At 41.2% G+C, this 23,683-nt stretch overlaps 1 protein-coding gene across 2 annotated transcripts in view; it reads left to right on the plus strand.

Annotated features, from left to right (window-relative positions):
* The window catches only part of PPP1R12C (protein phosphatase 1 regulatory subunit 12C), a 666,212-nt gene that overhangs the window by 635,888 nt on the left and 6,641 nt on the right, over positions 1 to 23,683 (plus strand). For both annotated transcript variants that reach the window (XM_053690707.1, XM_053690708.1), the window contains 2 exons: positions 17,035 to 17,085; positions 17,271 to 17,321. In XM_053690707.1, the coding sequence (XP_053546682.1) occupies positions 17,035 to 17,085; positions 17,271 to 17,321 (102 nt within the window). The remainder of the gene's footprint in view (positions 1 to 17,034; positions 17,086 to 17,270; positions 17,322 to 23,683) is intronic.

Below are 23,683 nucleotides of genomic sequence, written 5' to 3' on the forward strand. Positions count from 1 at the left end.
ACTATTTACTCTCCAGCAGAAAAGAGATGAAGATTTCTGCAGGGAGGAAAATGATTTTAGCATGTTGTAACTAAAATCCACTGCTGTTCCCACAAAGGACTGAGGAGTACCAGAAAACTTCAGTTGGGGGGAACGGTTTGCAGGTTAGGCTGCAATAAGGTATGTTCAGTCATTTATTTCTAGACAAGACTGTGATAATGCTAGAAAAGGACTGATGAGATCCCCATGAGGGAAGGGTAAGCTTTATTCAGAGACTAAGTATGGAATTACAAGCTTACAGAACAGGGCTAATTTAGGCTGGTTGACACTATTTTATGGCAAACGTTTTTTACTAATAAATATAGTTTCTTTCATGTAATTAGCAAGAGTCCATGAGCTAGTGACGTATGGGATATACATTCCTACCAGGAGGGGCAAAGTTTCCCAAACCTCAAAATGCCTATAAATACACCCCTCACCACACCCACAAATCAGTTTTACAAACTTTGCCTCCTATGGAGGTGGTGAAGTAAGTTTGTGCTAGATTCTACGTTGATATGCGCTCCACAGCAGGTTGGAGCCCGGTTTTCCTCTCAGCGTGCAGTGAATGTCAGAGGGATGTGAGGAGAGTATTGCCTATTTGAATTCAATGATCTCCTTCTACGGGGTCTATTTCATAGGTTCTCTGTTATCGGTCGTAGAGATTCATCTCTTACCTCCCTTTTCAGATCGACGATATACTCTTATATATACCATTACCTCTACTGATTCTCGTTTCAGTACTGGTTTGGCTTTCTACTACATGTAGATGAGTGTCCTGGGGTAAGTAAGTCTTATTTTCTGTGACACTCTAAGCTATGGTTGGGCACTTTTATATAAAAGTTCTAAATATATGTATTCAGACATTTATTTGCCTTGACTCAGAATGTTCAACGTTCCTTATTTCAGACAGTCAGTTTCATATTTGGGATAATGCATATGAATCAATCAATTTTTTTCTTACCTTAAAATTTGACTTTTTTCCCTGTGGGCTGTTAGGCTCGCGGGGGCTAAAAATGCTTCATTTTATTTCGTCATTCTTGGCGCAGACTTTTTTGGCGCAAATTTTTTTTTTCTGTTTCCGGCGTCATACGTGTCGCCGGAAGTTGCGTCATTTTTGACGTTTTTTGCGCCAAAATTGTCGGCGTTCCGGATGTGGCATCATTTTGGCGCCAAAAGCATTTAGGCGCCAAATAATGTGGGCGTCTTTTTTTGGCGCTAAAAAATATGGGCGTCACTATTGTCTCCACATTATTTAAGTCTCATTATTTATTGCTTCTGGTTGCTAGAAGCTTGTTCACTGGCATTTTTCCCATTCCTGAAACTGTCATTTAAGGAATTTGATCAATTTTGCTTTATGTTGTTTTTTCTGTTACATATTGCAAGATGTCCCAGATTGACACTGAGTCAGAAGATACTTCTGGAAAAACGCTGCCTGGTGCTGGATCGACCAAAGTTAAGTGTATCTGCTGTAAACTTGTGGTATCTGTTCCTCCAGCTGTTGTTTGTAATGAATGTCATGACAAACTTGTTAATGCAGATAATATTTCCTTTAGTAATGTTACATTACCTGTTGCTGTTCCGTCAACATCTAATTCTCAGAGTGTTCCTGTTAACATAAGAGATTTTGTTTCTAAATCCATTAAGAAGGCCATGTCTGTTATTCCTCCTTCTAGTAAACGTAAAAGGTCTTTTAAAACTTCTCATTTTTCAGATGAATTTTTAAATGAACATCATCATTCTGATTCTGATAATGGTTCCTCTGGTTCAGAGGATTCGGTTTCAGAGGTTGATGCTGATAAATCTTCATATTTATTCAAAATGGAATTTATTCGTTCTTTACTTAAAGAAGTCTTAATTGCATTAGAAATAGAGGATTCTGGTCCTCTTGATACTAAATCTAATCGTTTAAATAAGGTTTTTAAATCTCCTGTAGTTATTCCAGAAGTTTTTCCTGTCCCTGATGCTATTTCTGAAGTAATCTCCAGGGAATGGAATAATTTGGGTAATTCATTTACTCCTTCTAAACGTTTTAAGCAATTATATCCTGTTCCAGCTGACAGATTAGAGTTTTGGGACAAAATCCCTAAAGTTGATGGGGCTATCTCTACTCTTGCTAAACGTACTACTATTCCTACGGCAGATAGTACTTCCTTTAAGGATCCTTTAGATAGGAAGATTGAATCCTTTCTAAGAAAAGCTTACTTATGTTCAGGTAATTTTCTTAGACCAGCTATATCTTTAGCGGATGTTGCTGCAGCTTCAACTTTTTGGTTAGAAGCTTTAGCGCAACAAGTAACAGATCATAATTCTCATAGCATTGTTAATCTTCTTCAACATGCTAATAACTTTATTTGTGGTGCCATCTTTGATATCATTCGTCAATGTCAGGTATATGTCTCTAGCTATTTTAGCTAGAAGAGCTTTATGGCTTAAAACTTGGAATGCTGATATGTCTTCTAAGTCAACTTTGCTTTCCCTTTCTTTCCAGGGTAATAAATTATTTGGTTCTCAGTTGGATTCTATTATCTCAACTGTTACTGGAGGGAAAGGAACTTTTTTACCACAGGATAAAAAATCTAAAGGTAAATTTAGGTCTAATAATCGTTTTCGTTTCTTTCGTCACAATAAGGAACAAAAGCCTGATCCTTCACCCACAGGAGCGGTATCAGTTTGGAAACCATCTCCAGTCTGGAATAAATCCAAGCCTTTTAGAAAACCAAAGCCAGCTCCCAAGTCCACATGAAGGTACGGCCCTCATTCCAGCCCAGCTGGTAGGGGGCAGATTACGTTTTTTCAAAGAAATTTGGATCAATTCAATTCACAATCTTTGGATTCAGAACATTGTTTCAGAAGGGTACAGAATTGGCTTCAAGATAAGGCCTCCTGCAAAGAGATTTTTTCTTTCCCGTGCCCCAGTAAATCCAGCGAAGGCTCAAGCATTTCTGAAATGTGTTTCAGATCTAGAGTTGGCTGGGGTAATTATGCCAGTTCCAGTTCTGGAACAGGGGCTGGGGTTTTATTCAAATCTCTTCATTGTACCAAAGAAGGAGAATTCCTTCAGACCAGTTCTGGATCTAAAAATATTGAATCGTTATGTAAGGATACCAACATTCAAAATGGTAACTATAAGGACTATCCTGCCTTTTGTTCAGCAAGGGCATTATATGTCCACAATAGATTTACAGGATGCATATCTGCATATTCCGATTCATCCAGATCACTATCAGTTTCTGAGATTCTCTTTCCTGGACAAGCATTACCAGTTTGTGGCTCTACCGTTTGGCCTAGCAACAGCTCCAAGAATTTTTACAAAGGTTCTCGGTGCCCTTCTGTCTGTAATCAGAGAACAGGGTATTGTGGTATTTCCTTATTTGGACGATATCTTGGTACTTGCTCAGTCTTCACATTTAGCAGAATCTCATACGAATCGACTTGTGTTGTTTCTACAAGATCATGGTTGGAGGATCAATTTACCGAAAAGTTCATTGATTCCTCAGACAAGGGTAACCTTTTTAGGTTTCCAGATAGATTCAGTGTCCATGACTCTGTCTCTGACAGACAAGAGACGTCTAAAATTGATCTCAGCTTGTCGAAACCTTCAATCACAATTATTCCCTTCGGTAGCCTTATGCATGGAAATTCTAGGTCTTATGACTGCTGCATCGGACGCGATCCCCTTTGCTCGTTTTCACATGCGACCTCTTCAGCTCTGTATGCTGAACCAGTGGTGCAGGGATTACACAAAGATATCTCAATTAATATCTTTAAAACCGATTGTACGACACTCTCTGACGTGGTGGACAGATCACCATCGTTTAGTTCAGGGGGCTTCTTTTGTTCTTCCGACCTGGACTGTAATTTCAACAGATGCAAGTCTTACAGGTTGGGGAGCTGTGTGGGGGTCTCTGACAGCACAAGGGGTTTGGGAATCTCAGGAGGTGAGATTACCAATCAATATTTTGGAACTCCGTGCAATTTTCAGAGCTCTTCAGTCTTGGCCTCTTCTAAAGAGAGAATCGTTCATTTGTTTTCAGACAGACAATGTCACAACTGTGGCATACATCAATCATCAAGGAGGGACTCACAGTCCTCTGGCTATGAAAGAAGTATCTCGAATTCTGGTATGGGCGGAATCCAGCTCCTGTCTAGTTTCTGCGGTTCATATCCCAGGTATAGACAATTGGGAAGCGGATTATCTCAGTCGCCAAACGTTACATCCGGGCGAATGGTCTCTTCACCCAGAGACCATTTAATTCATCATGCCTATGTTGAGTCGGGTAAAACTCCGCCTCAGAGGATTACAGCTCATTCTACTAGGTCAGTTTCTACTTCCTGGGCGTTTAGGAATGAAGCTTCGGTTGATCAGATTTGCAAAGCAGCAACTTGGTCTTCTTTGCATACTTTTACTAAATTCTACCATTTTGATGTGTTTTCTTCTTCTGAAGCAGTTTTTGGTAGAAAAGTACTTCAGGCAGCTGTTTCAGTTTGATTCTTCTGCTTATAATTTCAGTTTTTTTCATTATAAGATTTAAACTTTTTTTGGGTGTGGATTTTTTTCAGCGGAATTGGCTGTCTTTATTTTATCCCTCCCTCTCTAGTGACTCTTGCGTGTAAGATCCACATCTTGGGTAGTCATTATCCCATACGTCACTAGCTCATGGACTCTTGCTAATTACATGAAAGAAAACATAATTTATGTAAGAACTTACCTGATAAATTCATTTCTTTCATATTAGCAAGAGTCCATGAGGCCCACCCTTTTGTGGTGGTTATGATTTTTTTGTATAAAGCACAATTATTCCAATTCCTTATTTTTTATGCTTTCACACTTTTTTTCTTATCACCCCACTTCTTGGCTATGGGTTAAACTGATTTGTGGGTGTGGTGAGGGGTGTATTTATAGGCATTTTGAGGTTTGGAAACTTTGCCCCTTCTGGTAGGAATGTATATCCCATACGTCACTAGCTCATGGACTCTTGCTAATATGAAAGAAATGAATTTATCAGGTAAGTTCTTACATAAATTATGTTTTTTTGAGACACTTTGAGGTTCCTTTGGTTTTTTTTCAGGGGATTGCTACCCACATGGCTATTATAACACTTAGGAGTGTTTCTTTAGGCCTCACAACACCGGAGTAAGGTGGGAGGGGCCTAATTTCGTGCCTCAGATGCGCAGTTAGACTGACTAGATCTTCAGGCTGTTTCACATGGAGGGTCCTGCTGCAGTTTGAGGGCCTATAAGAAGCTTTTTCCCCACAAATCTGGTTCCTAAGGGCAGGTAGGGCCACAGCAGAGCTGTGGCAAGGTGCTGAAGTCGTTTTAACCGGTTGTTAGCTTGCTATTGATCCGGTTTGGGCATTAAGGGGTTAATCGTTTTTCTTGCTAGTTGTGCAATCTTACCAATGCTTTAGGTACATACTGTGAAAATTTCGAAAAGTTTGCTGCATTTTTCACTGTTTTGGAAAATTGTGTGCCTTTTTTATCTCTTAAAGGCACAGTAACTTTTTTTGCAAAGTGTGTTTTTACTTGATTAAAGTGGTTTCTAAGCCTGTTTGTCTTACTACTAGTCTGTTAAACATGTCTGACACTAAGGAAAATCCTTGTTCAATGTGTTTAGAAGCCATGGTGGAACCCCCTCTCAGAATGTGTCCCAATTTTACTGATATGTCTATACATTTTAAAGAACATATTGTTGCACTTAAAAATGTGGCCCAAGATGATTCTCAGACAGAAGTTAATGAGGTTAGCCCGTTAACCTCTCCCCAAGTGTCACAACCAGTTACGCCCGCTCAAGCGACGCCTAGCACCTCTAGTGCGTCTAACTCTTTTACCTTGCAAGACTTGGCGGCAGTTATGTATAATACCCTCTCAGTGTTTTTATCTAAACTGCCTGTGTTACCTGCAAAGCGTGATAGCTCTGTTTTAAGAACAGATTCTGAGCATTCTGACGCTTTAGTAGCCGTATCCGATGTACACTCACAACGCTCTGAAATGGGGGCGAGGGATGTGCCGTCTGAGGGAGAAATTTCCGATTCGGGAAAGGTTGCTCCTCAGACAGACTCAGATACGTTGGCATTTAAATTTAAACTAGAACACCTCCGCTTATTACTCAGGGAGGTACTAGTTACTCTGGATGACTGCGACCCTTTGGTGGTTCCAGAGAAATTGTGTAAAATGGACAAGTACCTAGAAGTGCCTGTTTACACTGATGTGTTCCCGGTCCCTAAGAGGATTACGGATATAGTAACTAGGGAGTGGGATAGACCAGGTATTCTGTTTGTTCCCCCTTCTGTTTTTAAGAAAATGTTCCCCATATCTGACACCACACGGGACTCGTGGCAGACGGTCCCTAAGGTGGAGGGGGCTGTTTCATCACTTGCTAAACGCACAACCATACCAATTGAGGACAGTTGTGCTTTTAAAGACCCTATGGATAAAAAATTAGAGGGTTTACTTAAGAAATTTTTTGTTCAACAAGGTTTTCTTCTCCAACCTATAGCGTGCATTGTTCCTGTAACTACTGCAGCTGCTTTCTGGTTCGAGGCGCTCGAAGATGCGCTCCAGACAGAGACCTCATATGAGGACATTATGGACAGAATTAATAAATATAGAGTAAATCAAGTCTCTATATGAGGTGCGCAAAGTTCAGAAAGGCGTTCAGTAGGTGGATGTTCCCAGAATCTTCTGAAGAAGCAGGCAGCACTCTTGTATAGTGAAGGTAGGTGCCTATGAATCAAAGAGAAAGAGAGAGGCGCCTCATGGGACAGTATCGTAACAACCAGAGAAGGCAAACAATGAGGCAGCCCGTGATGGGGTATACTCACAAGGATAGCGGCATATGAGAATGCCTAGTAGAGCGGGACGGGACTTTAGGTCGCCCGACAGACATACACAGCAGTTCGTGGAGACGTCAGGTCACGGGGTCCGTTCAGCCAATCAGCGGCCAAAGAGAATCAGCATCAGACGTCAAAGCTGTTCCAGGAGTAGCCAATGCTAGGCTTGTCTGCCAGGTCTGCTGACTATGCAAAAGCTCTCGTCTAATGACAGTCTTCAATGATTCCAGTGGTACCTGCCCGCTCAGAATCTGCTTCTGCAAAAAAGGCGCATAGAGTTATGTCCTCCTCCTGCAGTTCCTTGGTGCAGAGCTGAATCAAAACTGAATTCTTACTTCTTGATTGAAGGACACAGCTTTGTGAGTACACATGAGAACCACAACCATTAGACAAGAGCTTTTGCATAGTCAGCAGACCTGGCAGACAAGCCTAGCATTGGCTACTCCCGGAACAGCTTTGACGTCTGATACTGATTCTCTTTGGCCGCTGATTGGCTGAACGGACCCCGTGACCTGACGTCTCCACGCACTGCTGTGTATGTCTGTCGGGCGACCTAAAGTCCCGTCCCGCTCTACTAGGCATTCTCATATGCCGCTATCCTTGTGAGTATACCCCATCACGGGCTGCCTCATTGTTTGCCTTCTCTGGTTGTTACGATACTGTCCCATGAGGCGCCTCTCTCTTTCTCTTTGATTCATGGACAGAATTAAGGCTCTTAAGCTGGCTAATTCTTTTATCACAGATGCCGCTTTCCAACTAGCTAAGTTAGCGGCAAAGAATTCAGGTTTCGCCATTCTGGCGCGCAAGGCGCTATGGCTGAAGTCCTGGTCGGCCGATGTGTCATCAAAATCCGAACTACTGAACATCCCTTTCAAAGGAAAGACCCTTTTCGGGCCTGAATTGAAAGAGATTATCTCAGAAATCACTGGGGGAAAAGGCCATGCTCTCCCTCAGGACAAGTCCTTTAAGACAAAGAACAAACAAAATAATTTTCGTTCCTTTCGAAATTTCAGGAGCGGTCTCGCTTCATCCTCCCCTGCTGCAAAGCAAGAGGGTAACACTTCACAACCCAGGGCAGCCTGGAAACCTTACCAGGGCTGGAACAAGGGTAAACAGGCCAAGAAGCCTGCAGCTGCCTCCAAGACAGCATGAAGGGGTAGCCCCTGATCCGGGACCGGATCTAGTGGCGGGCAGACTCTCTGTCTTCGCTCAGGCCTGGGCAAGAGACGTACATGATCCCTGGGCCTTAGAGATTGTATCCCAGGGATATCTTCTAGAATTCAAGGACTCCCCTCCAAGGGGAAGGTTCCACATTTCTTGTTTGTCTACAGACCAGACAAAGAAAGAGGCGTTCTTACGCTGTGTAGAAGACCTACATACAATGGGAGTGATCCACCCAGTTCCAATTGTGGAACAAGGGCTGGGTTTTTACTCGAACCTGTTTGTGGTTCCCAAAAAAGAAGGAACTTTCAGACCAATCCTGGATCTCAAAATTCTAAACAAATTCCTCAGAGTCCCGTCATTCAAGATGGAGACCATTCGGACAATCTTACCAATGATCCAGGAGGGTCAATATATGACTACCGTGGATCTACAGGATGCTTATCTGCACATTCCTATCCACAAAGATCATCACCAGTTTCTCAGGTTCGCCTTTCTGGACAAGCATTATCAGTTTGTGGCTCTTCCTTTTCGGGTTGGCCACTGCTCCCAGAATTTTCACAAAGGTGCTAGGGTCCCTCCTGGCGGTTCTAAGACCGCGGGGCATAGCAGTGGCGCCTTACCTAGACGACATCTTAATTCGGGCGTCGACTTTCCAAAGAGCCAAGTCTCACACGGAAATTGTATTGGCCTTTCTGAGGTCTCACGGGTGGAAGGTTAACATCAAAAAGAGTTCTCTCTCCCCCCTCACAAGAGTTCCATTCCTAGGAACCCTAATAGACTCGGTAGAAGTGAAGATATTTCTGACGGAGGTCAGAAAGTTAAAACTCTTTACTTGCCGAGCTCTTCATTCCATTCCTCGGCCGTCTGTAGCTCAGTGCATGGAGACAATCGGACTAATGGTAGCGGCAATGGACATAGTCCCTTTTGCACGAATACACCTCAGACCACTGCAACTATGCATGCTCAAACAGTGGAATGGGGATTATGCAGATTCGTCTCCTCAAATATAGTTGGACCAGGAGACCAGAGATTCTCTTCTCTGGTGGTTGTCTCAGGATCACCTGTCTCAGGGAATGTGTTTCCGCAGACCAGAGTGGATCATCGTAACGACCGACGCCAGTCTATTGGGCTGGGGTGCAGTCTGGGACTCCCTGAAAGCTCAGGGCTTATGGTCTCGGGAAGAAGCTCTTCTCCCGATAAACATTCTGGAACTGAGGGCGATATTCAACGCTCTTCAGGCATGGCCTCAGCTAGCTCCGGCCAAATTCATCAGATTTCAGTCGGACAACATCACGACTGTAGCTTACATCAACCATCAAGGGGGAACAAGGAGTCCCCTAGCAATGATGGAAGTAACCAAAATAATCAGGTGGGCGGAGGATCACTCTTGCCACCTCTCAGCAATTCACATCCCAGGAGTAGACAACTGGGAGGCGGATTTTCTAAGTCGTCAGACTTTTCATCCGGGGGATTGGGAACTCCACCCGTAGGTATTTGCCCAGCTGACTCAGCTATGGGACACTCCAGAATTGGATCTGATGGCGTCCCGTCAGAATGCCAAACTTCCTCTTTATGGGTCCAGGTCCCGGGATCCCCAGGCGGTGTTGATAGATGCTCTAGCAGCGCCTTGGTCCTTGAATCTGGCCTATGTGTTTCCACCGTTTCCTCTCCTTCCTCGTCTGGTTGCCAGAATCAAGCAGGAGAGGGCGTCGGTGATTCTAATAGCACCTGCGTGGCCACGCAGGACCTGGTATGCAGACCTAGTGGACATGTCATCCGTTCCACCATGGACTCTGCCAATGAGGCAGGACCTTCTACTTCAAGGTCCTTTCAAACATCCAAATCTAATTTCTCTGCATCTGACTGCTTGGAGATTGAACGCCTAATTCTATCTAAGCGTGGTTTCTCTGAGTCGGTTATCGATACCCTGATTCAGGCTAGAAAGCCTGTCACCAGGAAAATCTACCATAAGATTTGGCGAAAATATCTTTGTTGGTGCGAATCCAAGGGTTACTCATGGAGCAAGATTAAGATTCCCAGGATTTTGTCTTTTCTCCAAGATGGATTGGAGAAAGGATTGTCAGCTAGTTCCTTAAAGGGACAGATATCTGCTTTGTCTATTCTTTTACACAAACGTCTGGCGGAGGTACCAGACGTTCAAGCGTTTACTCAGGCTTTAGTCAGAATCACGCCTGTTTAGAGACCTGTGGCTCCGCCATGGAGTCTGAATTTAGTCCTTTCAGTTCTGCAAGGGGTTCCGTTTGAACCTTTACATTCCATAGATATTAAGCTTTTATCTTGGAAAGTTTTGTTTTTGGTAGCTATCTCTTCTGCTCGAAGAGTTTCAGAGTTATCTGCTTTACAGTGTGACTCGCCTTACTTGGTTTTTCCATGCAGATAAGGTAGTTTTGCGTACCAAACCCGGTTTTCTTCCTAAGGTTGTGTCTAATAAGAATATTAACCAGGAAATTGTTGTTCCTTCTCTGTGTCCTAATCCTTCTTCGAAGAAGGAACGTTTGTTACACAATCTTGATGTGGTTGATGCTTTAACGTTTTATTTACAAGCAACTAAGGATTTCAGACAAACAACTTCATTGTTTGTTATCTATTCTGGTAAGAGGAGAGGTCAGAAGGCGACTGCTACCTCTCTTTCCTTTTGGCTGAAAAGCATCATCCGTCTGGCCTATGAGACTGCTGGCCAGCAGCCTCCTGAAACAATTACTGCTCATTCTACCAGAGCAGTGGCTTCCACATGGGCTTTTAAAAATGAGGCTTCTGTTGAACAGATTTGTAAGGCAGCGACTTGGTCTTCGCTACATACTTTTTCCAAATTTTACAAATTCGATACTTTTGCTTCTTTGGAGGCTATTTTAGGGAGACAGGTTTTACCAGCAGTGGTGCCTTCCGTTTAAGGTACCTGTCTTGTTCCCTCCCTTCATCCATGTCCTAAAGCTTTGGTATTGGTATCCCACAAGTAAAGGATGACCCCGTGGACTGGATACACCTTACAAGAGAAAACAGAGTTTATGCTTACCTGATAAATTACTTTCTCTTGTGGGGTATCCAGTCCACGGCCCGCCCTGGCTATTAGTCGGGTAGATTTTTAGTTTAAACTACAGTCACCACTGCACCCTATGGCTTCTCCTTTTTCTTCCTAACCTTCGGTCGAATGACTGGGGGGTGGAGCTAGAGGGGGAGCTATATGGACAGCTCTGCTGTGTGCTCTCTTTGCCACTTCCTGTTAGGAAGGAGAATATCCCACAAGTAAAGGATGAACCCGTTGACTGGATACACCACAAGAGAAAGTAATTTATCAGGTAAGCATAAATTCTGGGGGGTTTTTTGGCAGACTGTCAGTTTCCTATCTGGGAAATGCTTTTTTTTAATGAAAAATTATTTCTTACCTGCGTCATTTTTGGCGCGAAGTTATGTTCGTTGACACAAATTCGTCATTTCCGGCATCTTTGACGCCAAGTCCTTCACAAGGTTGCGTCATCTATGACGCGAGTGTTTCGTTTCCGGACGTTTTTGGCGCCAAAAAATATTTTTATATGTTGTTTTTTTCTCTTACATTTGCAAGATGTCTCATTCTGATCCTGTCTCTGAATTTACTGCTGGATCCCTGGTGCCTGATAACGGTTTTACCAAAGCTAAGTGCATTTGTTGTAGATTATACCTCCAGCTGTGGTTTGTAATCGTTGTCATTATAAACTTTTACATGCAGAAAATGTTTCCATCAGTAGTAGTTCATTACCTGTTGCTGTTCCCTCAACATCTAATGCACAAGATATACCTGTAAATTTAAAAGAATTTATTTCTGATTCTATTCAGAAGGCTTTTTCATTGCCATTCCACCTTCTAATAAATGTAAAAGGTCTTTCAAAACTTCATAAAGTTGATGAAATTTCAAATGACCGGCAACATACTGATTTATCTTTCTCTGATGAGGATATATCTGATTCAGAAGATCCTGCCTCAGATATTGACACTGACAAATCCTCTTATTTATTTAAAATGGAGTATATTTGTTGTTTATTAAAAGAAGTGTTGTTTATATTAGATATGGAGGAAACTAATCCTCTTGATATTAAAACTAGTAAACGTTTAAATTCTGTTTATAAACCTCCTGTGGTTATTCCAGAGGTTTTTCAAGTTCCTGATGCTATTTCAGATATGATTTCTAAGGAATGGAATAGGCCTGGTACATCTTTTATTCCTTCTGCAAGGTTGAAAAAATTGTATCATTTGTCAACTATTAGATTGGAGTTTTGGGAAAAGATCCCCAAAGTTGATGGGGCTATCTCTACTCTTGCTAAACGTACTACTATCCTACGGAAGATAGTACTTCTTTTAAAGATCCTTTAGATAGGAAACTTGAATCGTATCTAAGAAAGGCTTATTTATATTCAGGTCATCTTTTTAGGCCTGCAATTTATTTGGCTGATGTTGCAGCTGCTTCAACTTTTTGGTTGGAAACTTTAGTGCAACAAATATCGGATCATGATTCGTCTAGCATTGTTAAATTAATTCAACATGCTAATAATTTAATTTGTGATACCATTTTTTATATCATCAAAATTGATGTTACATTTATGTCTTTAGCTATTTTAGCTAGAAGAGCTTTATAGCTTAAATCTTGGAATGTTGATATGACTTCTAAGTCCAGATTGCTATCTCTTTTTTTCCAAGGTAATAAATTATTTGGTTCTCAGTTGGATTCAATAATTTCAACTGTCACCTAAGGGTAAATCTAAAGCTTCTAACCGTTTTCGTTCCTTTTGACATAATAAGGAACAGAAATCTAATCCTTCCCCAAAGGAATCTGTTTCCAATTGGAATAAATCCAAGCCTTTTAAGAGATCAGCCCCCAAGTCTGCATGAGGGTGCTGCCCTCATTCCAGCTCAGCTGGTAGGGGGCAGATTAATATTTTTCAAAGATGTTTGGATCAATTCAGTCCAAAATAATTGGATTCAGAGTATTGTCTCTCAGGGGTACAAAATAGGATTGAGTAAGACCGCTTGTTTGAAGTTTTTTTTTTCTCTCAGGCATTCCAGCGAACCCAGTAAACGCTCAGGCTTTCCTGAAGTGTGTTTCAGACCTGGAGTTATCAGGGGTAATCATGCCAGTTCTGTTTCAGGAACAGGGTTGGGGGTTTTATTCATATATATTCATTGTCCCAGAGAAAGCAAATTCATTCAGACCAGATCTAAAAGTTTTGAATCGATACGTAAGAGTACCAACTTTCAAATTGTGACTATACGAACTATTCTGCCTTTTGTTCAGCAAGGGCATTATATGTCCACGATAGACTTACAGGATGCATATCTTCATATTCCGATTTAACCGGATCTCTATCAGTTCCTGAGATTCTCTTTTCTAGACAAGCATTACCAATTTGTTGCTCTTCCTTTTGGCCTAGCGACAGCTCCAACAATCTTTTCAAAGGTTCTCTGTGCCCTACTCTCTAATCAGAGAGCGGGGTATTGCGGTGTTTCCTTATTTGGACGATATCTTGGTACTTGCTCAGTCTTTACGTTCTGCAGAATCTCACATGAATCAACTAGTGTTGTTTCTTCAAAGACATGGTTGGACATTCCCTTATGTAGCTATGTGCATGGAAGTTTTAGGTCTTATGACTGCAGCATCGGACGCAAATCCCTTTGCTCGTTTTCATATGAGACCTCTCCAGCTTTGTATGCTGAACCAATTGTGCAGGGATTATACAAGGATATCACAATTGATATTCTTAAATGCCAATGTTCGACTTTCTCTGACTTGGTGGTTAGATCACCATCGTGTGATTCTAGGGGCCTCTTTTGTTCGTCCAACCTGGACTGTGATCACAAAAGATGTGAGTCTTTCAGGTTGGGGAGCTGTTTGGGGATCTCTGATAGCACAAGGAGTTTGGAAATCTCAAGAGGCGAGATTACCAATCAATATTTTAGAACGCCGTGCGATTCTCAGGGCTCTTCAGTTTTGGCCTCTATTGAAGAGAGAACCGTTCATTTGTTTTCAGACAGACTATGTCACAACCGTGGCATATGTCAATCAGGGTGGGACTCACAGTCTTCAAGCTATGAAAGAAGTATCTCGGATACTTGCTTGGGCGGAATCCAGCTCCTGTCTAATTTCTGCGGTCCATATTCCAGGTATATACAATTGGGAAGCGGATTATCTCAGTCGTCAGACTTTACATCCGGGAGAATGGTCTCTTCACCCAGATGTGTTTTTTCAGATTGTTCAGATGTGGGGGCTTCCACTGACACTGATGGCTTCTCATCTAAACAGGAAACTTCCAAGGTATCTGTCCAGGTTCAGGGATCCTCAGGCGGAAGCAGTGGATGCGTTGACACTTCCTTGGAGTTATCAACCTGCTTATATTTTTCCTCCTCTAGTTCTTCTTCCAAGAGTTATTTCCAAAATCATAATGGATCGTTCGTCTGTACTGCTGGTGGCTCCAGCATGGCCACACAGGTTTTGGTATGCGGATCTTGTTCGGTTTTTCCAGTTGCCAACCTTGGCCACTTCCGTTAAGGCCAGACCTATCTCAAGGCTGTTTTTCCATCAGGATCTCAAATCATTAAATTTGAAGGTATGGAAATTGAAGGCTTAGTGCTTAGTCATAAAGGTTTCTCTGACTCAGTGATTAATACTATGTTTTGTGTGATCACAAAAGATGCGAGCCTTTCAGGTTGGGGAGCTGTTTGGGGATCTCTGATAGCACAAGGAGTTTGGAAATCTCAAGAGGCGAGATTACCAATCAATATTTTAGAACTCCGTGCGATTCTCAGGGCTCTTCAGTTTTGGCCTCTGTTGAAGAGAGAACCGTTAATTTGTTTTCAGACAATGTCACAACTGTGGCATATGTCAATCATCAGGGTGGGACTCAGTCCTCAAGCTATGAAAGAAGTATCCCAGATACTTGTTTGGGCGGAATCCAGCTCTTGTCTAATTTCTGCGGTTCATATCCCAGGTATAGACAATTGGGAAGCGGATTATCTCAGTCGTCAGACTTTACATCCGGGAGAATGGTCTCTCCACCCAGATGTGTTTTCTCAAATTGTTCAGATGTGGGGGCTTCCAGAAATAGATCTGATGGCTTCTCATCTAAACAAGAAACTTCCCAGATACCTGTCCAGGGATCCTCAGGCGGAAGCAGTGGATGCATTGGCACTTCCTTGGTGTTATCAACCTGCTTATATTTTCCCGCCTCTAGTTCTTCTTCCAAGAGTGATCTCGAAAATCATCATGGAGCAATCGTTTGTGCTGCTGGTGGCTTCAGCATGACCTCCCAGGTTTTGGTATGCAGATCTTGTTCTGATGTCCAGTTGCCAACCTTGGCCACTTCCCTTAAGGCCAGACCTTCTATCTCAAGGCCCGTTTTTCCATCAGGATCTCAAATCATTAAATTTGAAGGTATGGAAATTGAACGCTTAGTGCTTAGTCATAAAGGTTTCTCTGACTCTGATTAATACTATGTTACAGGCTCGTAAATCTGTTTCTAGAAAGATTTATTATCGAGTTTGGAAGACTTACATTTCATGGTGTTCTCATAAATTTTCTTGGCATCCTTTTAGGATTCCTAGAATTTTAGTTTCTTCAGGATGGTTTGGATAAAGGTTTGTCTGCAAGTTCCTTGAAAGGACAAATCTCTGCTCTTTCTGTTTTATTCCACAGAAAAATTGCTAAACTTCCTGATATTCCTGTCATTAAATCAATCTCTCCTCCTTGGAGTCTTAATTTGGTTTTGAAGTCTTTACAGGCTCCTCCATTTGACCCTATGCATTCTTTGGACATTAAATTACTTTCTTGAAAAGTGTTGTTCCTTTTGGCCATCTCTTCTGCTAGAAGAGTTTCTGAATTATCTGCCCTCTTGTGAATCTCCTTTTCTAATTTTTCATCAGGATAAGGCAGTTTTGCAGACTTCATTTAAATTTTTACCTAAGGTTGTGAATTCTAACAACATTAATAGAGACATTGTTGTCCCTTTGTGTCCTAATCCTAAGAATTCTTTGGAGAGATCTTTACATTCTTTGGATGTGGTGAGAGCTCTAAAATATTATGTTGAAGCTACTAAAGATTTCAGGAAGACTTCTAGACTATTTATCTTTTCTGGTTCCAGGAAAGGTCAGAAGGCTTCTGCCATTTCTTTGTCATCATGGTTAAAGCTTTTGATTCATCAAGCTTATTTGGAGTTGGGTAAGACCTCACCTCAGAGAATTACAGCTCATTCTACTAGATCAGTTTCCACTTCTTGGGCTTTTAAGAATGAAGCTTCAGTTGATCAGATTTGCAAAGCAGCAACTTGGTCTTCTTTGCATACTTTTACTAAATTCTACCATTTTGATGTATTTGCTTCTTCGGAAGCAGTTTTTGGTAGAAAAGTTCTTCAGGCAGCTGTTTCAGTTTGATTCTTCTGCTTCTAATTTAAAGTTTTTTCTTTTCATTTATGAGACTAAACTTATGATTTGGGTTGTGGATTCATTTTTTTCAGCGGATATGGCCGTTTTTATTTTTTATCCCTCCCTCTCTAGTTCCACATCTGGGGTATTGCTATCCCATACGTCACTAGCTCATGGACTCTTGCCAATTACATGAAAGTAAACATAATTTATGTAATAACTTACCTGATACATTCATTTCTTTCATATTGGCAAGAGTCCATGAGGCCCACCATTTTTATGGTGGTTATGATTTTTTGGTATAAAGCACAATTATTTCCAAATTCCTTTGTTGATGATTTTTACTCCTTTCTTTATCACCCAACTTCTTGGCTATTCGTTAAACTGAAATGTGGGTGTTGTGAGGGTTGTATTTATAGGCATTTGAAGTTTGGGAAACTTTGCCCCTCCTGGTAGGATTGTATATCCCATACGTCACTAGCTCATGGACTCTTGCCAATATGAAAGAAATGAATTCATCAGGTAAGTTCTTACATAAATTATGTATTTCAAAGGAAAATAATTTTTTTTTTAGTTAAAACTATACACATTACAAATTATTATTTCTTTATCAGAGACAAGAGCGACATGCAGAAAGACCCGCACTATTGGAACTAGAAAGATTTGTAAGTATATTCTACTTTAGAATTTATAAATTCTATTTGTGTAACTATTAAAATAAGTGATCTGTACATCTAAACCTTATATTGTTTGCTTTACATTTAGTAGAATTTGTTATACTTTTATTATGTGTGCACTTTTTAAATTTGTTTTTAATCTTTTTTTTTTTCTCCCCCGCCCCCCTCTCCAGGAACGAAGAGCATTAGAGCGAAAGGTGGCTGAGCTAGAAGAGGAATTAAAGGTGGTTACTTTATTCCATTGTATTTTTATTTAATTACTGCGTTGCTGTATTCATACGGTCTTATTTGTTAAAGCTATGGAATTGTGTGGAATTTTACTAAGTGTAGTATAAATTTGGGAATTCATTTTTAAATAACCTAAAAATTTTGTCCCACAGTGTGAAGTAATTTCAAATCTGTACAGCTAAGTGCATTGTGCAGAAGCTTGGCAGTATGAGTGTCAAGATTTAAAGAATATTTGATTGAAGGGACACAAACCCAATTTTTTTTTATTTTCTTTCGTGATTTAGATAGATCATGCAATTTTAAGCAACTTTCTAATTTACTCCTATTATAATTTTTTTTCTTTGTTCACTTGGTATCTTTATTTAAAAAAAAACAAGAATTTAAAGGGATAGGAAAGTCAAAATTAAATTTGCATGATTCAGATAGAGCATGTCATTTTAAGACACTTTTAAATATACTTCTATTTTCAATTGTGCTTCGTTCTCTTAGTATTACTTGTTAAAAAATGAATATGCACATATCATACCACTAGTGGGAGCTGCTGCTAATTGGTGCCTGCACACATTTGTTTCTTGTGATTGGCTAAATAGATATTTCCAGCTTCCTGTCAGTAGTGCAATGCTGTTCCTTCAGCAATGGATAACAAGAGAATGAAGCTTAAAGGGATAGTAAACCCCAACATTTTCTTTTATGACTCAGATAGAACATACAATTTTAAACAACTTTCCAGCTAAGGGGTTAATTAGCAAGCTTGTAGGGTTCATTTTAGCTTTAGTGTAGAGATCAGCCTCCCACCTGACACATCCCACCCCCTGATCCCTCTCACAGTTCTCTTCCCTCTCCCACCTCACAATTGTCACAATCTGCCATTACTAAAATAAAAGGTCTTCATTTTTTTTTTTAATATTTATTCTGCAGTGTTCGATCTTCCCTTAGCCCCTAACCTCTCTGCATTGGCGCTCTCTGCATTGGTGGGTAGAAAAGGGTATTGCAGTGATGCCTCAATATCGAGGCATCACTGCAATACCTTGAAAAAGGTTGGATGCAATCACGATCGCTTCCACCGCTTAAAACATCAGAGGACGGTTTTTGTGGGATATGCCTAGCACGTCCTTGGTCGTTAAGGGGTTAAAGTCACAGTCAAGTCAAAAATTTAACTTTTTTTATTCAGATTGAGCATGCAATTGTAAACAACTTCCCAATTTACTTCTATTATCACATTTGCTTTGACGTCTTGGTATCTTTTATTGAAGAGTAAAACTAGGTAGGCTTATAAGAGCTCAGGAGTGTGCACGTGTCTTTAGTACTCTATGGCAGCAGTGTGTTGCAACAGTATTTGTAGCTGTTATACCATGTTACAAAACACTGCTGCCATAGAGTACTAAAGACATGTGCACACTCCTGAGCTCTTATAAGCCTACCTAGTTTGACTCTTCAATAAAAGATATCAAGAGAAAGAAGCAAATTTGTTAACAGAAGTAATTTGGAAAGTTGTTTAAAATTGCATGCTCTATCTTCCAAAAGTAGTATCTTCAGATACCATCAATCAGGAAATTGTGGTTGCTTTTTGTCCAGCTCCTCCTCAAGTTGGATGTTGTGAAAGCTTACAAATATCATGTGGAAGCCACAAAAGATTTCAGTTTCTTCTTCCATTTTTTATTTTTCTTCCAGCAGGAGGAGGCAAAAAGCACCACAGCAAAGCTGTTAAGTATCACTTCCCTTACCACAACCCCCAGTCATTCTTTTTGCCTTCGGTGCAAGGAGGAGGTGAAGTTTTGGTGTCTGAAGATTGGTTTTATTTCACTTCAATTAAGATTTTATTATTTTGAAAGCCAGAGTAGGTTTGCTCTGATCTTTCCTTTCAAGATTGGGTCTAGCCGTACTCCACGTTAGTCTCTTCGGTAGGGCAGTGGTGGCTTTAAAGCAGTTAGGAACTTGTGAAGTGAGCTTCACTGTGTGTTCTTAACATGTTGCTGTCCTAGTATAGAAAGCCAGAGTAGGCTTACTCTGTTCTTTCTTTTTTCTACAGGTCTATGTGAGGAGTGGCGTCCTCTCACACCGGGTAGACTGTCCTCCTGCCGGTCAGCTTGATGCAGGTAAGTGCTTCTTCTGTGTTTGGGGGGGACATGCACTTTTGAAAGATTTATGCTGCATTATTTCTGGGACATATATATCCTGGGGTAGGATATTCTAGGCAGAACGCAGGCACTCATTGTGACTAAAGAAGACTAGGGTTAATAATTTATAGGTGAAGTATTCCCTTACTATGATATGACTCATGTGAATTATTAGGGTTAGTGGATCCCTCTATTTCACCATTTACTCTTTTATATTGGATCCCAAGGATGCATTTTATGTGGAAATTATTCCTATAATGAAGAACATTTGCTAATAGGAGTAAATTAGAAAGTTGCCTAAAATTGCATGCTCTATCTGAATCACAAAAGAGAAAATTTGGGTTCAGTGTCCCTTTAATGGTTTCACATGCAGTGCCCTGTGGTTCCTCTCTATCTCCTGGAGGAGTTATTGCCTGCAGAATTTGCTGCCCAGATGCCTTCTGCGGTATCTGGGACATTATCTGCTTTTCCTTTACTAAGGAACATCTCAAGAGGAACATTAAAAATCAGATGGTATGGTTTCTGTTCTGCCTGCCACTACTCAAGTTGCTTTCCTCATAGCTGATGATACATCAGTAGCTTCTGAGGGTGAAACCTCAGATTTGGACATTATAATTCCTTCATCTGATGCTGAAGTGTTATCCTTCAGACTTATGCCTGTACACCTCGTGTATTAGAGGAGGTTTTGGCTTTTGTGGACAACTTTGATTCTTGTCGTTGTCAACCCTAAGATGTCTGGTAAACTTAAAGATGCTAAGTTTTTCCTTTTCCAGACCGTGCAAGGGGATTGTTTTCACAGGAATGGGAAACAAGTTTTTCCTGTCGCTGTATCCATTAAAGGGACAGTCTACACCAGAATTTGTATTGTTTTAAAAGATAGATAATCCCTTTATTACCCATTTCCCAGTTTTGCATAACCAACACAGTTATAATAATATACTTTTAACCTCTGTGATTATCTTGTATCTAAGCCTCTGCAAACTGCCCCTTTTTTCAGTTCTTTTGACAGACTTGCAGTCTAGCCAATCAGTGCCTGCTCCCAGATAACTTCACGTGCACGAGCACAGTGTTATCTATATGAAATATGTGAACTAACACCCTCTAGTGGTGAAAAACTGTTAAAATGCAATCTGAAAGAGGTGGGCTTCAAGGTCTAAGAAATTAGCATATGAACCTCCTAGCTTAAGCTTTCAACTAAGAATACCAAGAGAACAAAGCAAAATTGGTGATAATAGTCAATTGGAAAATTGTTTAAAATTACATGCTCTATCTGAATCATGAAAGTTTATTTTGGCCTAGACTGTCCCTTTAAGTCGCCCGGTGCCTAAAGTAGTAGGGCATTTTTACTCTGGCAACGATTCCTAGATGGACTAAGCTGAAGGCTTACATGGAAGTCCGTTTGCCACTGTGTCAAGTGCGGCATCTTATTGGTGTGATGTCTTGTTTGATCCAATTTAGTAGGGACTCCTTTGGAGGAGACCCAGATTAGAATTTAGGCTCTTAAGCTAGCCATATTTTTTTTTTTTATTATTATTTCTAATGCTATCATGCAAGTTTTTTAGCCGGGGGCCAAGATATCTGCCTTTGCTGTGCTAGCCAGAGGGGCGTTGTGGCTATATTCTTGGTCAGGGGATTCTTCCTCTGAGTCCAAGCTTCTGGCGCGTCCTTACAAGGGTAAGACCGACCTTGTTTGGTCCTGATCTGGCAGGATGTTACGGGTGGAAAAGGGTCTTTTCTACCACAATGAATCTAAAGGAGTTTGCCCCCAACCGGGATCGGTTCAGGTGGGGGACGGCATCTCTCTGTCTTCAAAAATGCATACGAGATGTTCCAGATAGGCTAAATCACAAAAATCAAGGATTCTTTCCTCTTGCCTCTCTCTGCACTCTATTATTTGGCCCTTCAGTGGCTCTATGTATGGAGCTAATTGGTCTGATGGTTGTTTCTTTGAACATCATCCCTTGCTCGATTCCATCTGAGAGTTTGCGGTTATGCATGCTCAGATAGTGGATAGGAGTTCATGTGGTTTTTGTCTCGGAGACTAGTTCTTGATCTGTCGATATGAGATTCTTTCCTGTGGTGGTTTCGCAGGAGCATCTGTTTCAGGAGATTTTTCTGAGTAATGTCGTCTTCGGACGCTGGCCTGTTATGTTGGTGACTATGGACTTGGGAGGAGTCTGCTATTCCATAACCATCTTGGAGTTGAGAGTGATATACATTGTTCTGATGGATTGGCCTTAGTTTTTCAAGACAATTCATCTCAGTGGTTTACATCAACCACCTGAGAGGAACCTGGAGTGCCTTAGCATGATTGGCGTGGATTGTTAGATAGGTGGACGCTCAATAGGTCAGAGAGAATCCCTGGCGGTTCTTTGGGATTTCAGTTTGACATTCCTGTTTCTCAGTTTGCTCTCCTTCCTCGAGTCTTTGCTCGTGTCTCTTAGGAGGGGGCATCGGTATTTTTAATAGTTCCTGCATAGTCTCGCAGGATCTGGATACACACCTAGCGGGGATGTAATCTCCTCCACTTTGGTGGTTGTTCCTGAGGAGGGACCTTCTAGTTCAGGGTCCATTCTTTCGTTTCTCTGAAGCTTTCTGCTTGGAGATTGATCGCTTAGTTCTGTCTAAGCATGTTTTTTCTGAGTCTGTCATTGAGAACATGATATAGGCTTGCAAGCCTGTTACTGGAAAGATTTGCCATATGATATGGCGTTTATTTCTTTTTGATGTAAATCAGAGGGCTACTCTTGGAGTAGGGTCAGGATTCCTAGGATTTGGTCTTTTCTCCAGGAAGTCTGTAGAAGGGTTTGTTAGTCTGTACCCTGAAGGGTCAGATTTCTGCGTTTTTCTATTTTGCTACTTAAACGTCTGGCGGACGTGCCAAATGGGCAATATTTTTGTTAGGCCTGTGTTTAAGTGTTGCTCTTCCTTGGAGCCTTAACTTTGTCTTTGTTTTACAGCAGGCTCCGTTTGAGCCTTTGTATTCCATAGATATTTGTTATCTTGGAAGGTTTGGTTTCTTACTGCTTCTCTTCTGCTCTGAGAGTTTCGGAATTCTCAGCCTTGCCGTTTGATTTACTTTAGCTTATCTTTCTTGTTGATAAGGCCGTTCTTCATTCTAAGTTAGTTTTTCTTACTATAATAGTTTCGGACAGATATATACATCTGGAGATTGCATTAAGTACGTTGTTGCACAACTTGGATGTTGTGCATGTTAAAAAAAAAATAAAAAAAAATATTCTGGCGACAGAATTTTTGCCAGTCTTCTGCCCTGTTTGTTTCTCTGGGAAATGTAAAGTTCAGAGAGCTTCTGCTACTTCTATGTGTCTCTGGTTGAGAAGTATTTTTTGTTTTGATTGAGACTGCTGGACAGTGGCCTCCTGGGAGAATTACAGTTCATTCCAATAGGGCTGTATTTCCTTCTTGGGCTTTCAAGAATTACGTTTCTGTGGTACAGATTGCAAAGCTGCAACTTGATTCTCTTTACTTTTCAAAATTTTACGAATTTGTTACTTTTGCCTCGGACGAGGCGTCTTTTGGGAGAAAGGTTTTTCAAGCGGTGGTGCCTTCTGTGTAGGTCTGCCTGTCTTGTCCCTCCCTATTAATCTGTGTCCTCTAGCTTGGGTATTGGTTCCCAACAGTAATTAATGAAGCCGTTGACTCACTATATCTTAGGAAAGAAAAGAAAATGTATGCTTACCTGATAAATTTCTTTCTTTCCGGATATGGTGAGTCCACGGCCCTGCCCTTTATTTCACAACAGTTATTTTTGACTCCCTTCTTCTTTCAAACACGCAAAAGTCACTCCCATACTCAAAAAACCCTCCCTCGACCCTAATTCTCCTGAAAGCTACCGCCCCATATCACTGCTTCCACTAACATAAAAACTCCTTGAAAAACTAGTTTACAATCGCCTAACCCACTTCCTGTCCGCCAACTGCTTGCTTGACCCACTACAATCCGGATTCCGCCCAAAACACTCAACTGAGACTGCCCTTACCAAGGTTACAAATGATCTTATCTCTGCAAAAAATATTGGCCACTACTCTATACTCCTCTTACTCGACCTCTCAGCTGCCTTCAACACTGTTGACCACCCCCTCCTCCTACAGACCCTTAGCTCTTTTGGCCTCTGTGATACTGCTCTTTCCTGGATTTACTCCTATCTTTCTCACAGATCTTTTTCTGTGAGAAAGGACTCCTCCTCTTCTATGCCTCTGTCTGTTGGAGTATCTCAAGGA

This window comes from Bombina bombina, chromosome 8 (assembly GCF_027579735.1).
Source record: "Bombina bombina isolate aBomBom1 chromosome 8, aBomBom1.pri, whole genome shotgun sequence".
Taxonomy (NCBI): domain Eukaryota; kingdom Metazoa; phylum Chordata; class Amphibia; order Anura; family Bombinatoridae; genus Bombina; species Bombina bombina.